The 17,201-nt window shown below is 36.1% G+C and overlaps 1 protein-coding gene across 2 annotated transcripts; it reads left to right on the top strand.

Annotated features, from left to right (window-relative positions):
* The first annotated feature begins 385 nt into the window (after positions 1-385).
* LOC106056085 (uncharacterized) lies at positions 386-16,739 on the top strand. Of its 2 annotated transcripts, none has more exons than XM_056007346.1 (5): positions 386-741; positions 6,155-6,247; positions 13,773-13,914; positions 15,475-15,630; positions 16,285-16,739. In XM_056007346.1, exons 2-5 carry the CDS (start codon positions 6,158-6,160, stop codon positions 16,476-16,478), a joined length of 582 nt encoding a protein of 193 aa, XP_055863321.1. In that variant the 5' UTR covers positions 386-741; positions 6,155-6,157; the 3' UTR covers positions 16,479-16,739. The 2 variants fall into 2 exon arrangements, with proteins under 2 accessions (XP_055863321.1, XP_055863320.1); XM_056007345.1 differs by having other exon boundaries at positions 6,152-6,247.
* Positions 16,740-17,201: the final 462 nt, after the last annotated feature.

Raw genomic sequence — 17,201 nt, 5'->3', positions numbered from 1 at the left:
CCCCTACTATTGTGTAACCATATTCAAACTAATCTCTGTTGAACAACATTGACATCGAGTACTTTCATAAAACTGAATCCCGTGGTTAATGAAATTCTATTACTATTCTATTACTATGAGGTTGTCAATTGTTGTCAAACTGAATTTCCATTTGATTGGATCAATAAAAATTATCTTATCTTATTCTAACAATGTAAACATTTACCTATCATTTGATATTTTATTTTTAAATTTTCACTGCAACACACCAACAGACAAACACGCTCACTTCAATACCTAAAGACACACCACAAAGACACACAACACATACAAACACACCTCCATGTATGACATATGACATGCCCAGTAATCATACATCCATGTTCAGGTATTTTGGGACATCAAGCTCGCCTTAAAACATCTAAGCGATGTTCCTTTCAACACACCTGGCCAGCCAGAGCTCCACGCTTCATTGAGCTCAATCCGGAGATCTGTCAGCTTGTGACGTCATCCCAATCAGTCGCGCGGGGCGGACATCAGCTGATGATCGCCGCTAAGCAGAGCAAACGTAATCTTGTAAATTTCTCGAAGTTAAATAATGACGTAGTCAGTGAAAGAAATAAAACATTTCAAATTCTCTTAGAGTGTTTTGTTCTTCAAAGTCTACAAAAGTAAATAGATGTAGGCCTTTGCATTGGATACGTACTTCAAATAACACGTTTAAAACTAAAATAGTTGAGTCCTTGTGTCCACACTAACAAGGTAAGAGTACATTAAGACTGAAGAAATACTTAAGCAGTCCAATCCCTTCTTTCTAAAAAAAAATAAAATTCTTTATTTTCTGAAATTTCATATAATTGTGTAATGACACCTAGATGCTTTAGAATTCTGTATGTCTCTTTTTATTTTAACTTTCATAACTATTTATCATAAAGTAAAATTATAAATCTCTATATCAATTGAATTAGGATTTTAAATCAGTCAGAGTAGCAAAGGATTGGAGACTTTGACTGGAAGTTCATTATTATGTGGAGGTTTTGATGGAAATTCATGATTATGTGAAGACTTTGAGTAAACGTTTATGATTATTAGGAGACTGACTGGAAGTTTATGATTATATAGAGACTTTGACTGGAATTTCATGATTATGTTACATCGACAGATTCACTAGAAATAAGGAAGACCCTGTAAATTGTTATCAAATAACTTCTCCAGTTGAGCCAAAAACCTTGAAAGACCTATATATATTCTTTTTTCTTTTTCACTTTAAATATTTTTTTCACTTGCACCTAATATTCTAAATACCAACGTAGGCCTACAAGATCTGCAGCCTGATAGATGTAGTGGAGTAAATGATATTTCATTAGGCCTACTTTCTGAACCACCGAGGGGAAAAGGGGAGGGGATCAATTAGAAAAAAAGATGCTTATTTTACAGAAAACGTTTTAATATGGTGATAATGAGTCCATTTTTTTTTCCGAATCACAAACACCAAAAATAAACCCGATAGCTCAGTCAACAACCTATAGATCTACAACCAAAAATCTAAATTAATACATTACATGTAGGAGGTGCAGTGAATGAGTGGTAGAGCGCTTGCCGTCGAAGTCAGTCCCGGTTTCGAATCCTGGTTAATTCAAATTTCGGTCTGGATCTTTAGGGCGCCTCTGAGTCCACTCAGTTATTATGGGTACCTGACATTAGTTGGGCAAAAGTTAGATGGTTGGTCGTTGTGCTGGGTATATAACATCTTCGTTAACAGTGGGCCTCAGAAACAGCTGATAATTACATCATCTGCACTATAGACCACATTGTCTAAAAGGGGTACTTTTTTTTATTTTACATTACATCACTACATGTATGTAGATTGTAGATGTTAAATAAAACATAGTTTCTAGAATTATGAAGTTCATTAGCTGTACGCAGACTAAATGATATCAAATCTATCAATATTTGCTAATTACAACTTATTCTTCTGTTAAAAATAGAGAGATGGGCCCGCAGGGCCGGCATAGGTAATTGGAGACCAAAAAAATAGATCTAAACATTCGTCAATAAGCCGTGAATTATAGTAGAGACTTGGAGTTAGGCTAGTAGACATAGAGTCATAGAGTTCTGCTATGTTGCGAACGAGGCTAGTAGACATAGTCATAGAGTTCTGCTATGTTGAGAACGAGGCTAGTGACATAGAGTCATAGAGTTCTGCTATGTTTGAGAACGAGGCTAGTAGACACAGAGCCATAGAGTTCTTCTATGTTGAGAACGAGGCTAGTAGACATTGAGCCATAGAGTTCTGCTGTGTTGAGAACGAGGCTAGTAGACATAGAGCCATAGAGTTCTTCTATGTTGAGAACGAGGCTAGTAGACATTGAGCCATAGAGTTCTGCTGTGTTGAGAACGAGGCTAGTAGACATAGAGCCATAGAGTTCTGCTATGCTTGCGATTTGGTCCACGTTTAGCAATTTTTTTTCTCTAGAAAAGATTTTTCTTTGAGTCCTGTGCGGTCCCACACCAATCAGAGGCCCTTGGTGGCTGCCTAGTTTGCCTATCCCTAAGGCCGGCCCTGAATGTGGTGCGGCATAGATTTCAGCATTTTATTCGACCGCCCTAAAGCCAAAAACAAACACACAAACACTTTTTAAACTACCTCAATAAAATCTGTCGTTCTTTTTTTTAAACATCAATCTTCAACTAATTTTAAGCTAATGACCTATATTTATTGACTATTGTGGGAAGCGTGGCCGAGAGGCTAAGTACGCTTGAACTTGGCAACCTATGAAGGGGGCTCGAGGCTCGACACCCGACTCGAGCAGAGTTGTGTTTACTGAGCGCCTAAAGGCAGCGCGGGAAAAAACCTTCTCCCAGATACCCCCTCTCACTGGTCCACAAATGAGATTGGACCGTAGCGCTCTGAGCATGCTATAAGCATATTTTTTAAAAATAATATAAGGCTTGCCTTGAGTCCGAAGATTAATGAGGAATAAATTATTTCCCGTGGCTACGCAGCCTCAATTGCGACCTAAATACTACACACTACACGAATTCTGATACACAACAATACAATGTGTGCCACTTTTTAACAAAAGTTTTTATTTCTGACGTATTATTACTTTGTTGTCCCCCTCTGATCAATGTCATCCGGCGCCGCCCCACTTTATATGAGGTTCATAGCACTCTTTTAAAAACATGTTCATTGTATCTCTCACAAGTACTTCAAACGCAGGTTGTTCAAATATCTTATTTACCGTTCAAATATTTTTGTGTCATTTTCTAAAGCATTAAACATGAATGCAGAATAAAGGTTTATCTGAAATAACTTTTAATTTTTTATATGGCACGAAGAAACAATATAATAACCATACGATATAGTGCAGCGGTTCCCAACCTTTTTAGTTCCGCGACCCCTTTTTGCAATAGCTCACAACCCTAAAATCATATTTTTGCTAATGTTATAAAGTCGTAATCATAATGAAAATATCTGACATGAATTGCTAAAGCTTTATGTTTAATCACGAAACTCTAAATATTTCTGCTTATAACTAAACTATAAACAAAAGAAATTTTATCTTTATTTGCATTTATTTTTCTTTTTTAACACGTGATCACCATATTCCTCTTTTATACTTGCAATTTGAAAACATTACGGAGCATGGTAAACAGCATCAAGTCTACTTCAAGTTGAAAAATCCTGTTTCGCAAAGGTATACTTTTGGAAAATGATCTCATTTAAGATGACATAGATGTCAAACAGGGGGGTATTCCTCGTTATAAAGTGCATCCAATTGTATGAGTGTTTTTTTTTTTTGTTTTCTAATTAAAAATTTTTTTTTAATTCATCACGAATAAAGAAAACGTTTTCAAACTTTGCCTCTCGACATCACTCTGACTTCAGTCTGAAATAGCAGAATAGTGTTGGACGCATCAAATTCTTTACAACGCTTTGAAAATATTTGTCTGTTTGAAACAATTTCACAAAACTGTTATTGTATTACTTCTTGTCATTCTTGTGCCAGTTATTTTATCGATGAGTTTTGATGACTTTTGGTGAGCCATTCTGTACCAAAAGTTGAAATCTAGACCAACATCCAAGCACACTTGGATCATCATCTTTGCAGACACTTCAAATACTTTTGCAAGAGATTTTATACTTCTTTTCAGAAACGAACATATTTTGTCAAATTCATCACGTGCTATAGAAGTTATTTCAAGAAGCTAGCAAAAAAGAAACTCGTCTTTACAATTGCCATCTTCATGTAAACCAGTCGGAACCTCCAAGGAATACATGGCACCGCGATTTAGAAGATGTTGGGACAATTGGAGAGATTGCCCATAACTAAGATGCTTGGAGGAAGCTGGTTGGTGGTGTATGCCCCAGACTGGACCACAGGCAGAGATGAGATGTATACTTTCAAGGATTACATGACTAATAAATCACCAGACATGTTAGCGTTTCTGTAAACAGTGTCATTAAATACGGAGATTGAACTAAATTTAGTAGATCTAACAAATTCGGCACTGATCCTTAGTAGAACAATGTATTTGACCGCTGGCAACAGTAAATCATCAGTAATAATGTGAGGTTTCATAGCTCTAGGAATTCTGAGGGCCACCAAATAAGAAGCTTCAACGACTGCTCTGTTTTTTTGTATTTGCAAGCAGTCAAGTTATGGGCATTCTTGACTCAGTTTACATTTCAAATACTTTATGTCGTTGTCGGTAAAGCTCGGGTATTTGATATCAAAGTGACGTTTCAGATTGTTCGGATTCATTGATTCTGATAGCAGAGCGTCAAATGACGCAATGTGGTTTGTCAAGTCCTGCTTAAATTATTGAAGTAAAACCAAATAGTCAAAAATAGTCATTATATTTTTTTTCTTAATTATTTTCCATAACGAAACTATTACCTTTTCAAGCATGGACTATAACATGATGACGTTTAATCATGGTTTAATTATAAACAAATCTGATTTTCAATCTTCAACATAGAAATAATAAATCTGATTCCGCAATGGCGTTACGCTGCGTTTCGTCACACAATTTGATAGACAGTCATTTAATCTGTTACAAATAATGATGTTGCGAGAATTAAAAAATTTGGAATGATTCTGATTCAATTATTTACTACATCTATTCTCAAATGATTGTAATAGTAAAAATAAAAGTAGGTGCGCATACTTTGTTTTTTTTACAATGTCAAGAGTTTTTTTAGACAAAAAAAAAATAAAATATTTTTCGGATTGTCTTAGGCGACCCCTGGAAAACTATCCTTCGATCCCAGCCACACGTAGAGATCCCCTGATATAGTGCAATATAGTAAGAACCTGCGACGCAGCTGAATCCAAATGTATCGGCTATTCTCGTTCGTTTCAACATATCAGGTGCGTGGGGAAAAAAAAAGAAGTATGTGTCAGAAATGTACATGTCCCCCACCCCGAAATAGTGGGACACCTCCTTTAACCTAGATCTATGTCCAGGCTAAAAGTTTAACTTTAAATCTACTTTCTATTTAATTTTTACAAGCTTATATCAACTCACGCTGTCCTGGGAGGAATCCGACAGAGCACGTAGTGTGTGGCAGCATATGCGTCACCCAGATCGCGACGATCCGTGGTGGTGGTGAAGGAGGTCAGAACAAGCAATCATTGCACAGTGTAAGACGGAACATTGTTCTTTGGGGCATACTTTGCCCGGTTCCGCCCGAACTACGATGCCGATACCGTCACTGTGGAGAGAGCGTCGAAACAGTGTCGCCTATCTTCTACGAGTGTCCCCAGCACTCGACTTGTATGGTAGCTACGAGGCATTACGCCGAACGGCCCAGTTTCTTGCCAGACCACTACGGGATGATTGAGTCCTTCTGCTCTAATTTTTCAATAGGAGTTCATCTCAGGTCTGTTCGTCTGTCTGGTAGACGATTCTAAGCGTTATTTTTCGAACTTTCCATTCTTGGATCAAGTTGAAACTTTGCACAATTATTCATTGTTGGTGACAACACATGAATCAATAAAAAAATTAGCTTATTAGTAAATTAATTAGTGATAATTAATTAATTTTGTTTGAAACAAAAACGTAGATAAATATTGCATTATTGAGAGATGTGACAGCAATTGTGCGGTTCTTCCTTTAAAAAACCCTTAATATATATATATTGCTTGTTTGTTTCTTGGATTAGCAGAGCATGGCGACGTTCAAACCCTACGTCATAGCACAAAGAACAAAAGTGGTGTCTGTTTCTGTGGTCATCTTGGCCATCGCTTGCATTTGTCAGGTTAGTTGCTTGTATTTATCTTGTTAGTTGCTTGCATTTGTCAGGTTAGTTGCTTGTGTTTATCATGCTAGTTGCTTGTATTGATCATGTTCGTTGCTTGTATTTATCATGTTAGTTGCTTGTATTTATCATGCTAGTTGCTTGCATTTGTTATGCTAGTTGCTTGTATTTATCATGTTAGTTGTTTGCATTTGTCATGTTAGTTGCTTGTATTTATCATGCTAGTTGCTTGCATTTGTCATGCTAGTTGCTTGTATTTATCATGTTAGTTGCTTGTATTTATCATGTTAGTTGTTTGTATTTATCATGTTAGTTGCTTGTATTTATCATGCTAGTTGCTTGCATTTGTCATGCTAGTTGCTTGTATTTATCATGCTAGTTGCTTGTATTTATCATGTTAGTTGCTTGTATTTATCATGTTAGTTGCTTGTATTTATCATGTTAGTTGCTTGCATTTGTCACGTTAGTTGCTTGTATTTATCATGCTAGTTGCTTGTGTTTATCATGTTAGTTGCTTGTATTTATCATGTTAGTTGCTTGTATTTATCATGTTAGTTGCTTGTATTTATCATGTTAGTTGCTTGCATTTGTCACGTTAGTTGCTTGTATTTATCATGCTAGTTGCTTGTGTTTATCATGTTAGTTGCTTGTATTTATCATGTTAGTTGCTTGTATTTATCATGTTAGTTGCTTGTATTTATCATGTTAGTTGCTTGCATTTGTCACGTTAGTTGCTTGTATTTATCATGCTAGTTGCTTGTGTTTATCATGTTAGTTGCTTGTATTTATCATGTTAGTTGCTTGTATTTATCATGTTAGTTGCTTGTATTTATCATGTTAGTTGCTTGCATTTGTCACGTTAGTTGCTTGTATTTATCATGCTAGTTGCTTGTGTTTATCATGTTAGTTGCTTGTATTTATCATGTTAGTTGCTTGTATTTATCATGTTAGTTGCTTGCATTTGTCACGTTAGTTGCTTGTATTTATCATGCTAGTTGCTTGTGTTTATCATGTTAGTTGCTTGTATTTATCATGTTAGTTGCTTGTATTTATCATGTTAGTTGCTTGTATTTATCATGTTAGTTGCTTGCATTTGTCACGTTAGTTGCTTGTATTTATCATGCTAGTTGCTTGTGTTTATCATGTTAGTTGCTTGTATTTATCATGTTAGTTGCTTGTATTTATCATGTTAGTTGCTTGTATTTATCATGTTAGTTGCTTGCATTTGTCACGTTAGTTGCTTGTATTTATCATGCTAGTTGCTTGTGTTTATCATGTTAGTTGCTTGTATTTATCATGTTAGTTGCTTGTATTTATCATGTTAGTTGCTTGTATTTATCATGTTAGTTGCTTGCATTTGTCACGTTAGTTGCTTGTATTTATCATGCTAGTTGCTTGTGTTTATCATGTTAGTTGCTTGTATTTATCATGTTAGTTGCTTGTATTTATCATGTTAGTTGCTTGTATTTATCATGTTAGTTGCTTGTATTTATCAGGTTAGTTGCTTGTGTTTATCATGTTAGTTGCTTGTATTTATCAGGTTAGTTGCTTGTATTTATCAGGTTAGTTGCTTGTGTTTATCATGTTAGCTGCTTGTATTTATCAGGTTAGTTGCTTGTGTTTATCATGTTAGTTGCTTGTATTTATCATGTTAGTTGCTTGTGTTTATCATGCTAGTTGCTTGTATTTATCATGTTAGTTGCTTGCATTTGTCATGTTAGTTGCTTGTATTTATCATGTTAGTTGCTTGTATTTATCATGTTAGTTGCTTGTATTTATCATGTAAGTTGCTTGTTTTTATCATGTTAGTTGCTTGTATTTATCATGTTAATTGCTTGTATTTATCATGTTAGTTGTTTGTATTTATCATGTTAGTTGCTTGTATTTATCATGTTAGTTGTTTGAATTTATCAGGTTAGTTGCTTGTATTTGTCATGTTAGTTGCTTGTCCGGTTAGTTTCGAAAGGTTATTATACACAACAATAGAAACGCGGGGTTAGAATACTTTGTTGAAGCTTTAAGCTTATAGAAGAAATAGATGCACGCGATCGCGGCTAATCCTTCTTTGCATAGAGTTAGATCATACTAAACGCCAGTCAATGATTATGACATACAGAGAGTCTGTTCCTCTTGCATTCAAACCCAAACTGACATTGGTGATAGGTGTAGTAAATATTGCCTTCAGTGAGGTGAGATGTAGACAGGTCAATACATCAAACTGTTGAAGGTCAAGGCGCACCTAAGGCTAATCCTAAATTTATGGCCAACACGTTGTGACATGGAAGGGGAACGTAGGGAGGTATGCTAAGTATAGGTGTCCGCACATAGGGAGGTATGCTAAGTATAGGTGTCCGCACATAGGGAGGGAGGCTAAGTATAGGTGTCCGCACATAGGGAGGTATGCTAAGTATAGGTGTCCGCACATAGGGAGGTATGCTAAGTATAGGTGTCCGCACATAGGGAGGGAGGCTAAGTATAGGTGTCCACACATAGGGAGGTATGCTAAGTATAGGTGTCCGCACGTAGGGAGGTATGCTAAGTATAGGTGTCCGCACAAAGTTAGGGAGGCTAAGTATAGGGGTCCGCACATAGGGAGGGAGGCTAAGTATAGGTGTCCGCACATAGGAAGGGAGGCTAAGTATAGGGGTCCGCACAAAGGGAGGGAGGCTAAGTATAGGTGTCCGCACATAGGAAGGGAGGCTAAGTATAGGGGTCCGCACAAAGGGAGGGAGGCTAAGTATAGGTGTCCGCACATAGGGAGGTATGCTAAGTATAGGTGTCCGCACATAGGGAGGGAGGCTAAGTATAGGGGTCCGCACATAGGGAAGGAGGCTAAGTATAGGTGTCTGCACATAGGAAGGGAGGCTAAGTATAGGGGTCCGCACAAAGGGAGGGAGGCTAAGTATAGGGGTCCGCACATAGGGAGGGAGGCTAAGTATAGGTGTCCGCACATAGGGAGGTATGCTAAGTATAGGTGTCCGCACATAGGGAGGGAGGCTAAGTATAGGTGTCCGCACATAGGAAGGGAGGCTAAGTATAGGGGTCCGCACATAGGGAGGGAGGCTAAGTATAGGTGTCCGCACATAGGGAGGGAGGCTAAGTATAGGTGTCCGCACATAGGGAGGGAGGCTAAGTATAGGGGTCCGCACATAGGGAGGGAGGCTAAGTATAGGGGTCCGCACATAGGGAGGGAGGCTAAGTATAGTTGTCCGCACATAGGGAGGGAGGCTAAGTATAGGGGTCCGCACATAGGGAGGGAGGCTAAGTATAGGGGTCCGCACATAGAGAGGGAGGCTAAGTATAGGTGTCCGCACATAGGGAGGGAGGCTTAGTATAGGGGTCCGCACATAGGGAGGGAGGCTAAGTATAGGGTCCGCACATAGGGAGGTAGGCTAAGTATAGGTGACTGCGCATAGGGAGTAGGTCGAAGTGATAAGAGGAAACAAACAAACAAAAAATACTTTAAAAAAAAGCTTATGTCAAGAGTATCAATTAGTTTTGATCAGTCATGTAATTAAATTTGTAATAAGACTCAGACGACAATCTATAAAGGGGACTAATTCAGCTTATACCACCACTTCAGTCAAGTACTATATTTTCCCTTGAAAAGGGGACTAATTCAGCTTATACCACCACTTTAGTCAAGTACTATTCTTTCCCTTGGAAAGGGGACTAATTCAGCTTATACCACCAGTTCAGTCAAGTTCTATTTCTTTCAGTTGTTTTAGGTACCAAAGTAATTTATTACTAACTAGACATATGTTACCCGCGACCCGCGGGTCTTTATTTGCGCATTACTGTCGATGTAGTCACTGAGAGTGTTTTGTAAACAATTAAACGAAATAATACTGTAATAAGTAAAGCGAATGTGTCAATGTAAAAATAGTGTGAATGAAGCTATCAAATCAAAATAGCTAATAGGCTTAATTAAATCCATTTTTTTTTCAAATTAAAACATTTGCTTGTAGGCCTACATATATTTGATTAAAATTTGAGATGAATAGACTAAATTTTGTATGTTCATGTGTATAAAGTATAAAGTAGATCTTGAGGTAGACGTAGATCTAAATCTACGCTAATCTAGAGTTCTGTGCTGCGCATGCGTGACCTTTTTTCATGAATGAATTTATATAGGCCTATCTCAACACGGCTACGCAGCTTTAGCGAACAGCGAACGAATGTATTAAAAATGCTTTAGAAAAACAAATTTGAATGTTAATTTGATTAAAATATGAAATGAATGGACAATAATTAGTATGTTTATGTGTTAAAGCATAAAACTATCTTTGCGAAAAGAAGTTTTATCATCTTAGAGTTCAGTAAGAGTTTTAGACCTAGGCCTAGGAATAGACTCAGACCTCAGAAGAGAGATGTGTTAATGTGTAACCATTTGGTAATGTCTAATGAAAGAATGTTCGCCAGGAAATCTGTAGATATCAGGAACTAATTTATGTAAAAAATGCTTTTGGATAATCTAGTGGATTGGATTTAGATGTATGTTAAACGTAGCTAATGATCCTTTCACGTTATTTCTGTTTCGCTACGAAAATAAAATTAGTTTTGAGAAAATGGGTTTACCCGAATGAAGTCGATACATTCTTATCTATTAAAAACGAAAAGAGCGATAGCTTTGTTAAATGAATGGGATTATAAAGTGAACAATTAAACGAAATAATGTTTAGTACGCGATTCATGAATGAATATAGATCTAGGCCTATCTCAACTCGGCTTCGCAGCTTCGTAACATACATACATACATACATACATACATACATTATTTTTTTTTGAGGGTCTTAAGTTTGTTTTAGGGCTACAATACATACACTACGGTCTAAGTTAGTACCCAAGGAACATTCCTGCCTAGTTTTATCAAGATTGGTCAAGCGGTTTTGATGTCTATAAGTAATTTAACATACATCCATCCATACATACATACCCCTCACATTCTACTTTATAATATAGATATACTATCTTTATTTGCGCATTACTGTCGATATAGTCACTGAGAGAGTTTTGTAAACAATTAAACGAAATAATAATGTAATAAGTAAAGCGAATGTGTCAATGTAAAAATAGTGTGAATGAAGCTATCAAATCAAAATAGCTAATAGGCTTAAATCCATTTTTTAAAATTAAAACATTTGCTTTTGAATAATCTAGTGGATTGGATTTAGATGTATGTTAAACGTAGCTAATGATCCTTTCACGTTATTTCTCTTTCGCTACGAAAATAAAATTATTTTTGCGAAAATTGTTTACCCGAAGTCGATACATTCTTATCTATTAAAAACGAAAAGAGCGATAGCTTTGTTAAATGTATGGGATTATAAAGTGAACAATTAAACGAAATAATTTTTAGTACGCGATTCATGAATGAATATAGATCTAGGCCTATATCAACTCGGCTTCGCAGCTTTCGTAAGCGAATGTAGCTTTAGAAAACCAAATTTGAATGTTTATTTGATCAAAATATGAAATGAATGGACTTTAATTAATATATTTATGTGTTAAAGTATAAAACTATCTGTGCGAAGAGAAGTTTTATCATCTTAGAGTTGGATTAGAGTTTTAGATCTAGGGATGGGATTATAAAGTAAACAATTAAACGAAATAATTTTTAGTACGCGATTCATGAATGAATATAGATCTAGGCCTATCTCAACTCGGCTTCGCAGCTTTCGTAAACGAATGTAGCTTTAGAAAACCAAATTTGAATGTTTATTTGATCAAAATATGAAATGAATGGACTTTAATTAATATGTTTATGTGTTAAAGTATAAAACTATCTGTGCGAAGAGAAGTTTTATCATCTTAAAGTTGAATTAGAGTTTTAGATCTAGGGATGGGATTATAAAGTAAACAATTAAACGAATTAATTTTTAGTACGCGATTCATTACGGTATTGTCTAATGAAAGAATGTTCGTCAGGAAATCTGTAGTCACAGATATCAAGAACTAATTTATGTAAAAAATGCTTTTGAAACACAAAATTGAAGGTTAATTTTATTATATAATGAAATCAATGGATCTTCTTTTGTATTTTCATGTGCCAAAGTAAAAAAACTATCTGCGCAAAGTGTATTTCTTAAAATTAGATCTAGGTCTAAATCCTTCCTATCTTTTCTTATGTCAACATTGTAGACATGGCCTAGATCCATAAAATACTATAGCTGTAATAGAGTCGGACAACTTTATTTTTTTTTGAGGGTCTTAAGTTTGTTTTAGGTCTACAATACATACACTACGGTCTAAGTTGGTACCCAAGGAACATTCCTGCCTAGTTTTATCAAGATTGGTCAAGCGGTTTTGATGTCTATAAGTAACATACATACATACATACATACATACATACATACATACATACATACATACATACATACACCTCACATTCTACTTTATAATATAGATAGTTAATTAACTAATTGTTTTTTTTTTAAAAATGGATTCTTGTGTTTGTCAGGTAAAAGAAATAATTGTGCAAAGTTTCAGCTTGATCCGAGATTGGGTGTCGTAGAAATAGCTTGTACAAACTTTTTACCAGACAGAAAGACAGAGTGAGTTTTTATAAGCTTTGTAAAAAAAAAGGCAAAAAAAAAAAACTCTTTTAGAGCTATACAGAACTGCTGAGGAGCGTCTAATGAAATCCAGCTTCTCAACAACAATGTTTATGTATTTACGTTAATATTGCCCATATTGAGGAGTTTTGTAAGCGGATGCTAATGTCGGATCTTGGAGGTCCGCATGAAAAATGTTAGGGTTAAGGTAAGAAAACCAGGCAAAATCAATACAAGAAAATAACCGATTAGTTAATTAACTATTTTGTTTGGAATCTCAAACAAGGGAGATAAACTTTATTTGACTGAAGTAGTGGTATAAGCCGAATTAGTCCGCTTTAAAGTAAGTTTGAAACAAACAATCAATCTTCTGTAGTCATATAGCACCTTACTAGCAGAGTGGCTAGTTGTCGCCTTGAAGAAGCATGAACCATGAGTTTTAATTCAGGTCGTCCCCACCCCCACTTTTTTTTTAAAAATGCTTTTAAAAACCGATTACGGTAAATTCAATGCAATTCAATATAATTATATGACTGATCCAAACTAAATGATACAATTACACAGTTATTACACTTCTTATAAGCTTTGTTTTTTTTATTTATTTTTTTATTTACTTGTTTAAATAAAAATCTCTAAAATGTATATCCGTGATCTCCTGTCGTGGCTAAAAGACATTACTGATATAATGGAAAGAGGATCGAGGGAGCCTTAAGGCCGTTGTGTGGACTGATACCTTCAAAATATTGATGCACATTAATAAAGTATATTACTCCTAAAGGGACTCATTTAATGACAGCTAAGTTCCCATTTAACACAATGACATTTATATAATAATATTAGGCCTACGTATTTTTGTTAGTATTCGCCGTTAAGAAAATCTCCCAGATAGATTGTTGTAGGTCATTAAGACAAACGATTTTTAACAAATTATTCAACAGCAAACAAAATTTATTTTCTATATTTTGGTGTAGATTGTTGCCATAGCGACCCCAGGCTGGTTGACAACTCCAAATGTCATTGTTGGATTATTCATTTACTGTGGTTCCTTCTCTGCCCAGTCTAGTACCAAATCACTTCATGACTGTGCAAGCATACCAGTTAGAGAGAGTTCAGGTACAAGTGATGTGTTCACCTATGTTAAGTGTGTGTGCATTTGTATTGGTGTATTGCTGTTGTATTTGTGTTTGTGTATGTTCCGGTCTCAGGGGTGGGGTTGAAGTGTTATCCAACCATGGGCGCCCGCAGGATTTTTTGCAAGGGGGGTGTGTGCAAGTTGCAACCTATGGCTCAAAGTCGTAGCTTTAACTTTCTAATTACTTTCTAGTTACGCAGATTTTTAAAGAGAACAAGATATTAAGTGCACTGTACATAATTGTTTCATAAAATTAAAAAAAAAAAAAAAACTAAACATGTGAACAAAGAATTTACCGTACACGTTGTTAAGTTTATCCGCGGTCCGTGCCTCCCTGCAGTTGATCAAACAAAACTGCAAACGTCGACTGATGCTGCCGACAAGCTGGGGATGAACGCTTATTGTGCACAGTGCTGAGAGTCTTCTTCAAATTCCAGCTCTTACATAGTTTTAGGATGAAGACAAAACAACTAGCTTAGCTTATTCTAGTGTTCTACAGTAACAGGTTATCCTTGCAACTGTACTTCAGGGGAAGCACTACTAATTAAGATGCTACTTTCAAGAAATAAATTGATTTGAAGATGCAAAAGAGTGTCGAAAATGTGGCTACTTATAATTTAGGGAGGAGGGAGGACTGAAGGTCTGGGCTGCATGTACATAGTACGCAACGTCAGCATAAGTTTGATAAGTTTGATCTAGGGTAGGTTTTGTTTTGTGTTATGCACAAATTGTAAGATACATTTCTTTATGGATAATACAAATTATTATTATTATTAATGGCGGGAAGCGTGGCTTGGCTACCTAGAAGGGGGCTCGAGGTTCGACACCCGACTCGGGCAGAGTTACGTTTACTGAGCGCCTAAAGGCAGCACGGAAAACTAACTCCTAGATACCCCACCCCCCAACCGGTCCACAAATGAGATTGGACCAAAAGCGCTCAAGCATGCTATAAGCATGAAAGTAGCGCTATATAAAAGCTATAATAAAAAAATAAAATATGGTATCTTATTCGAACCTTGTTTATGAAACTAAAGATGTGAAGATGCTTGGGTAAAAATGTTACCTAGGGTGTTATGTGGCCAGTACAACGACCAAACTCATTTACGTTTAATGACAACCTTTACGCAGCGACTAGGTATTTATTCAAAAGGTATTTGTTCAGTAAGTATTTATTCAAAAGGTATTTATTCGCGATGGATAGTGCTTACAGATAACTGCTTAAGACACCACTTAAAGAGGTGTAAACTAATATGGAAACCAAGTCCCTATTCTGCGAATGAATATACACTATCAACTTACATCTGGATGCCTTTAGTACGCCTAGAATTTATAATGAGGTAAATTTGGGTGAAAAAGGATGAACTATATTGTAACCACATACATTTCTATGTCAGTGATTGTGGCAGAGCAGACGGAGACATTCAGTATCTGGGGATCCATTCCATTTGTCAGCATGCTAGTTTTACAAATAAAAATGAATAAAAATAATTTAAAAATTAACCTTTAAGAATTAACCTTTTAATTTTTTTTTGTCTGAAAAGATTCCCTTCAAGCTGTCAGAGTTATGTCAGTACTGACGGCGGCAATGCTTGTGGTGGCCTTCGTGACGTGTTGCCTCCATACCTGGCATGTAGTCAGGACAGAGAACATAAAGCATCACGTGGTCGTCGTCTGCGTTGTATTCTCTTTACTTGCCGGTTTGTATGGTTTCAAAATAACAACAACACAGGTATTTAACAAAATGGCATACAAACCTGGACAAAAACAAAGCGAATCTGTCTGTTATGTGTAAATATAGAGAGAGTAGACAGAGAAAAAAAAAAGAGAGAGAGAGACACTGACAGTGAAAGAGACAGAGACAAAAAAGACCGACAGAGAGATAGAAAATAGAAAGCTAATTTGTCTGTTTTGTGTGTGAGAGAGGGAGACATAGAGTAAGAGAGAGAGGCAGACAGAGAAGACAGACAGAGAGATACAGAGAGAAATAGAGAGAGACATTGAGAGAGAGAGAGAGAGAGAGAGAAAAGAGAGACAAGACAGGGAGAGGCAGAAGGAGGCAGACAAATAGGGAGACAGTAAGAGAGAGACAAGTGAGAGACAGTGAGAGAGGCAGTGAGAGAGACAGAATGAGAAAAGAGAGATAGAGACAGAGAGACAGAGTGAGACAGAAAAAAGGAGACAGAAAGACTGAGAGAGAGACAGCCACAGGGGGGAGAAAAAAGAGTGAGACAGACAAAGACAGGAGAGAAAGAGATACAGAACGAGACGGAGACAGAGAGAAACAGTGAGATAGAGAGAAAGTGAGAGACATAATCACTCTCAAGTAATCTGTTCTTTGATTCTACTTTCAGTTGTGACTACTCTAGTAGCAAGCATCGTGTTTGGAGTGGAATGTAAAAGAAAAATGCCTTCTGACGGTGCATTCAAATCATACGAACTCTACTATTCATTTGCATTGTACGTCGCTGGCGGCATTTTCACAATCCTCGGTGCCGGTCTTGTAGTAGCCAGTATCAAGAGTTTGACAAGAGTTTTGTTGGTGTAATAAAAACGCCAAATTGTACATTATAATGAAGATTTTCACAATAAAACTAACAATGTCAAGGACACTCAGTTTAATTATGCTGTTATCAACTCAATTTTAAAAAACTCGAGTTATAGTTTTAACAATACCCGAATGCTTTGGCGTTTGATCTTTGTTTCAACTGTACTATATAAGTAATTGTTTGTATCTCATTTGTTTTTAAACAATGATAAAGGCATAGAGTCAAAGTCTAATGCCGCCTTCCATATATATAAATTATATTGTGCTCTAAACATAAGAGCTTAGAAAATATGGCTTCTGCCATGCTAAATACATACGCAGAAATTATCGAATAGCCTCCCTTTTATCAGCACTTCCTTTATTTTGTACACCGGATACACACACACACACACACAAAAGCTAACTTTATCGCTATACATGAGAATATTCAATAGATTCTATATCTATTTTTTTTTTTTTTTTTTGCGTTGTTGTTTGACCAAGTCTTTTTTTTAAATATAACATTTTATTGATCACTCTTTGTACCTGATTTAAATCTAGATGTAATTAAACAGAAAAAAAAACAACATTGCTATGATTGCATCATTATGTTTTATGTATGTCTTATTTAATTTTAAGTAGGACGTTTTTTTTTCCATTTCTACTGTTAATCCACACTTTCTACATTGTCCAAAAGTGGAAGACAAGCTGTTCGAAAAACGGAATGATTTATTTCAAGCTTAA

Source organism: Biomphalaria glabrata, chromosome 13 (assembly GCF_947242115.1).
Source record: "Biomphalaria glabrata chromosome 13, xgBioGlab47.1, whole genome shotgun sequence".
Lineage (NCBI taxonomy): Eukaryota > Metazoa > Mollusca > Gastropoda > Planorbidae > Biomphalaria > Biomphalaria glabrata.
Note: the sequence above shows the minus strand (reverse complement) of the source record. Positions and strands in the feature narration are given on the sequence as shown.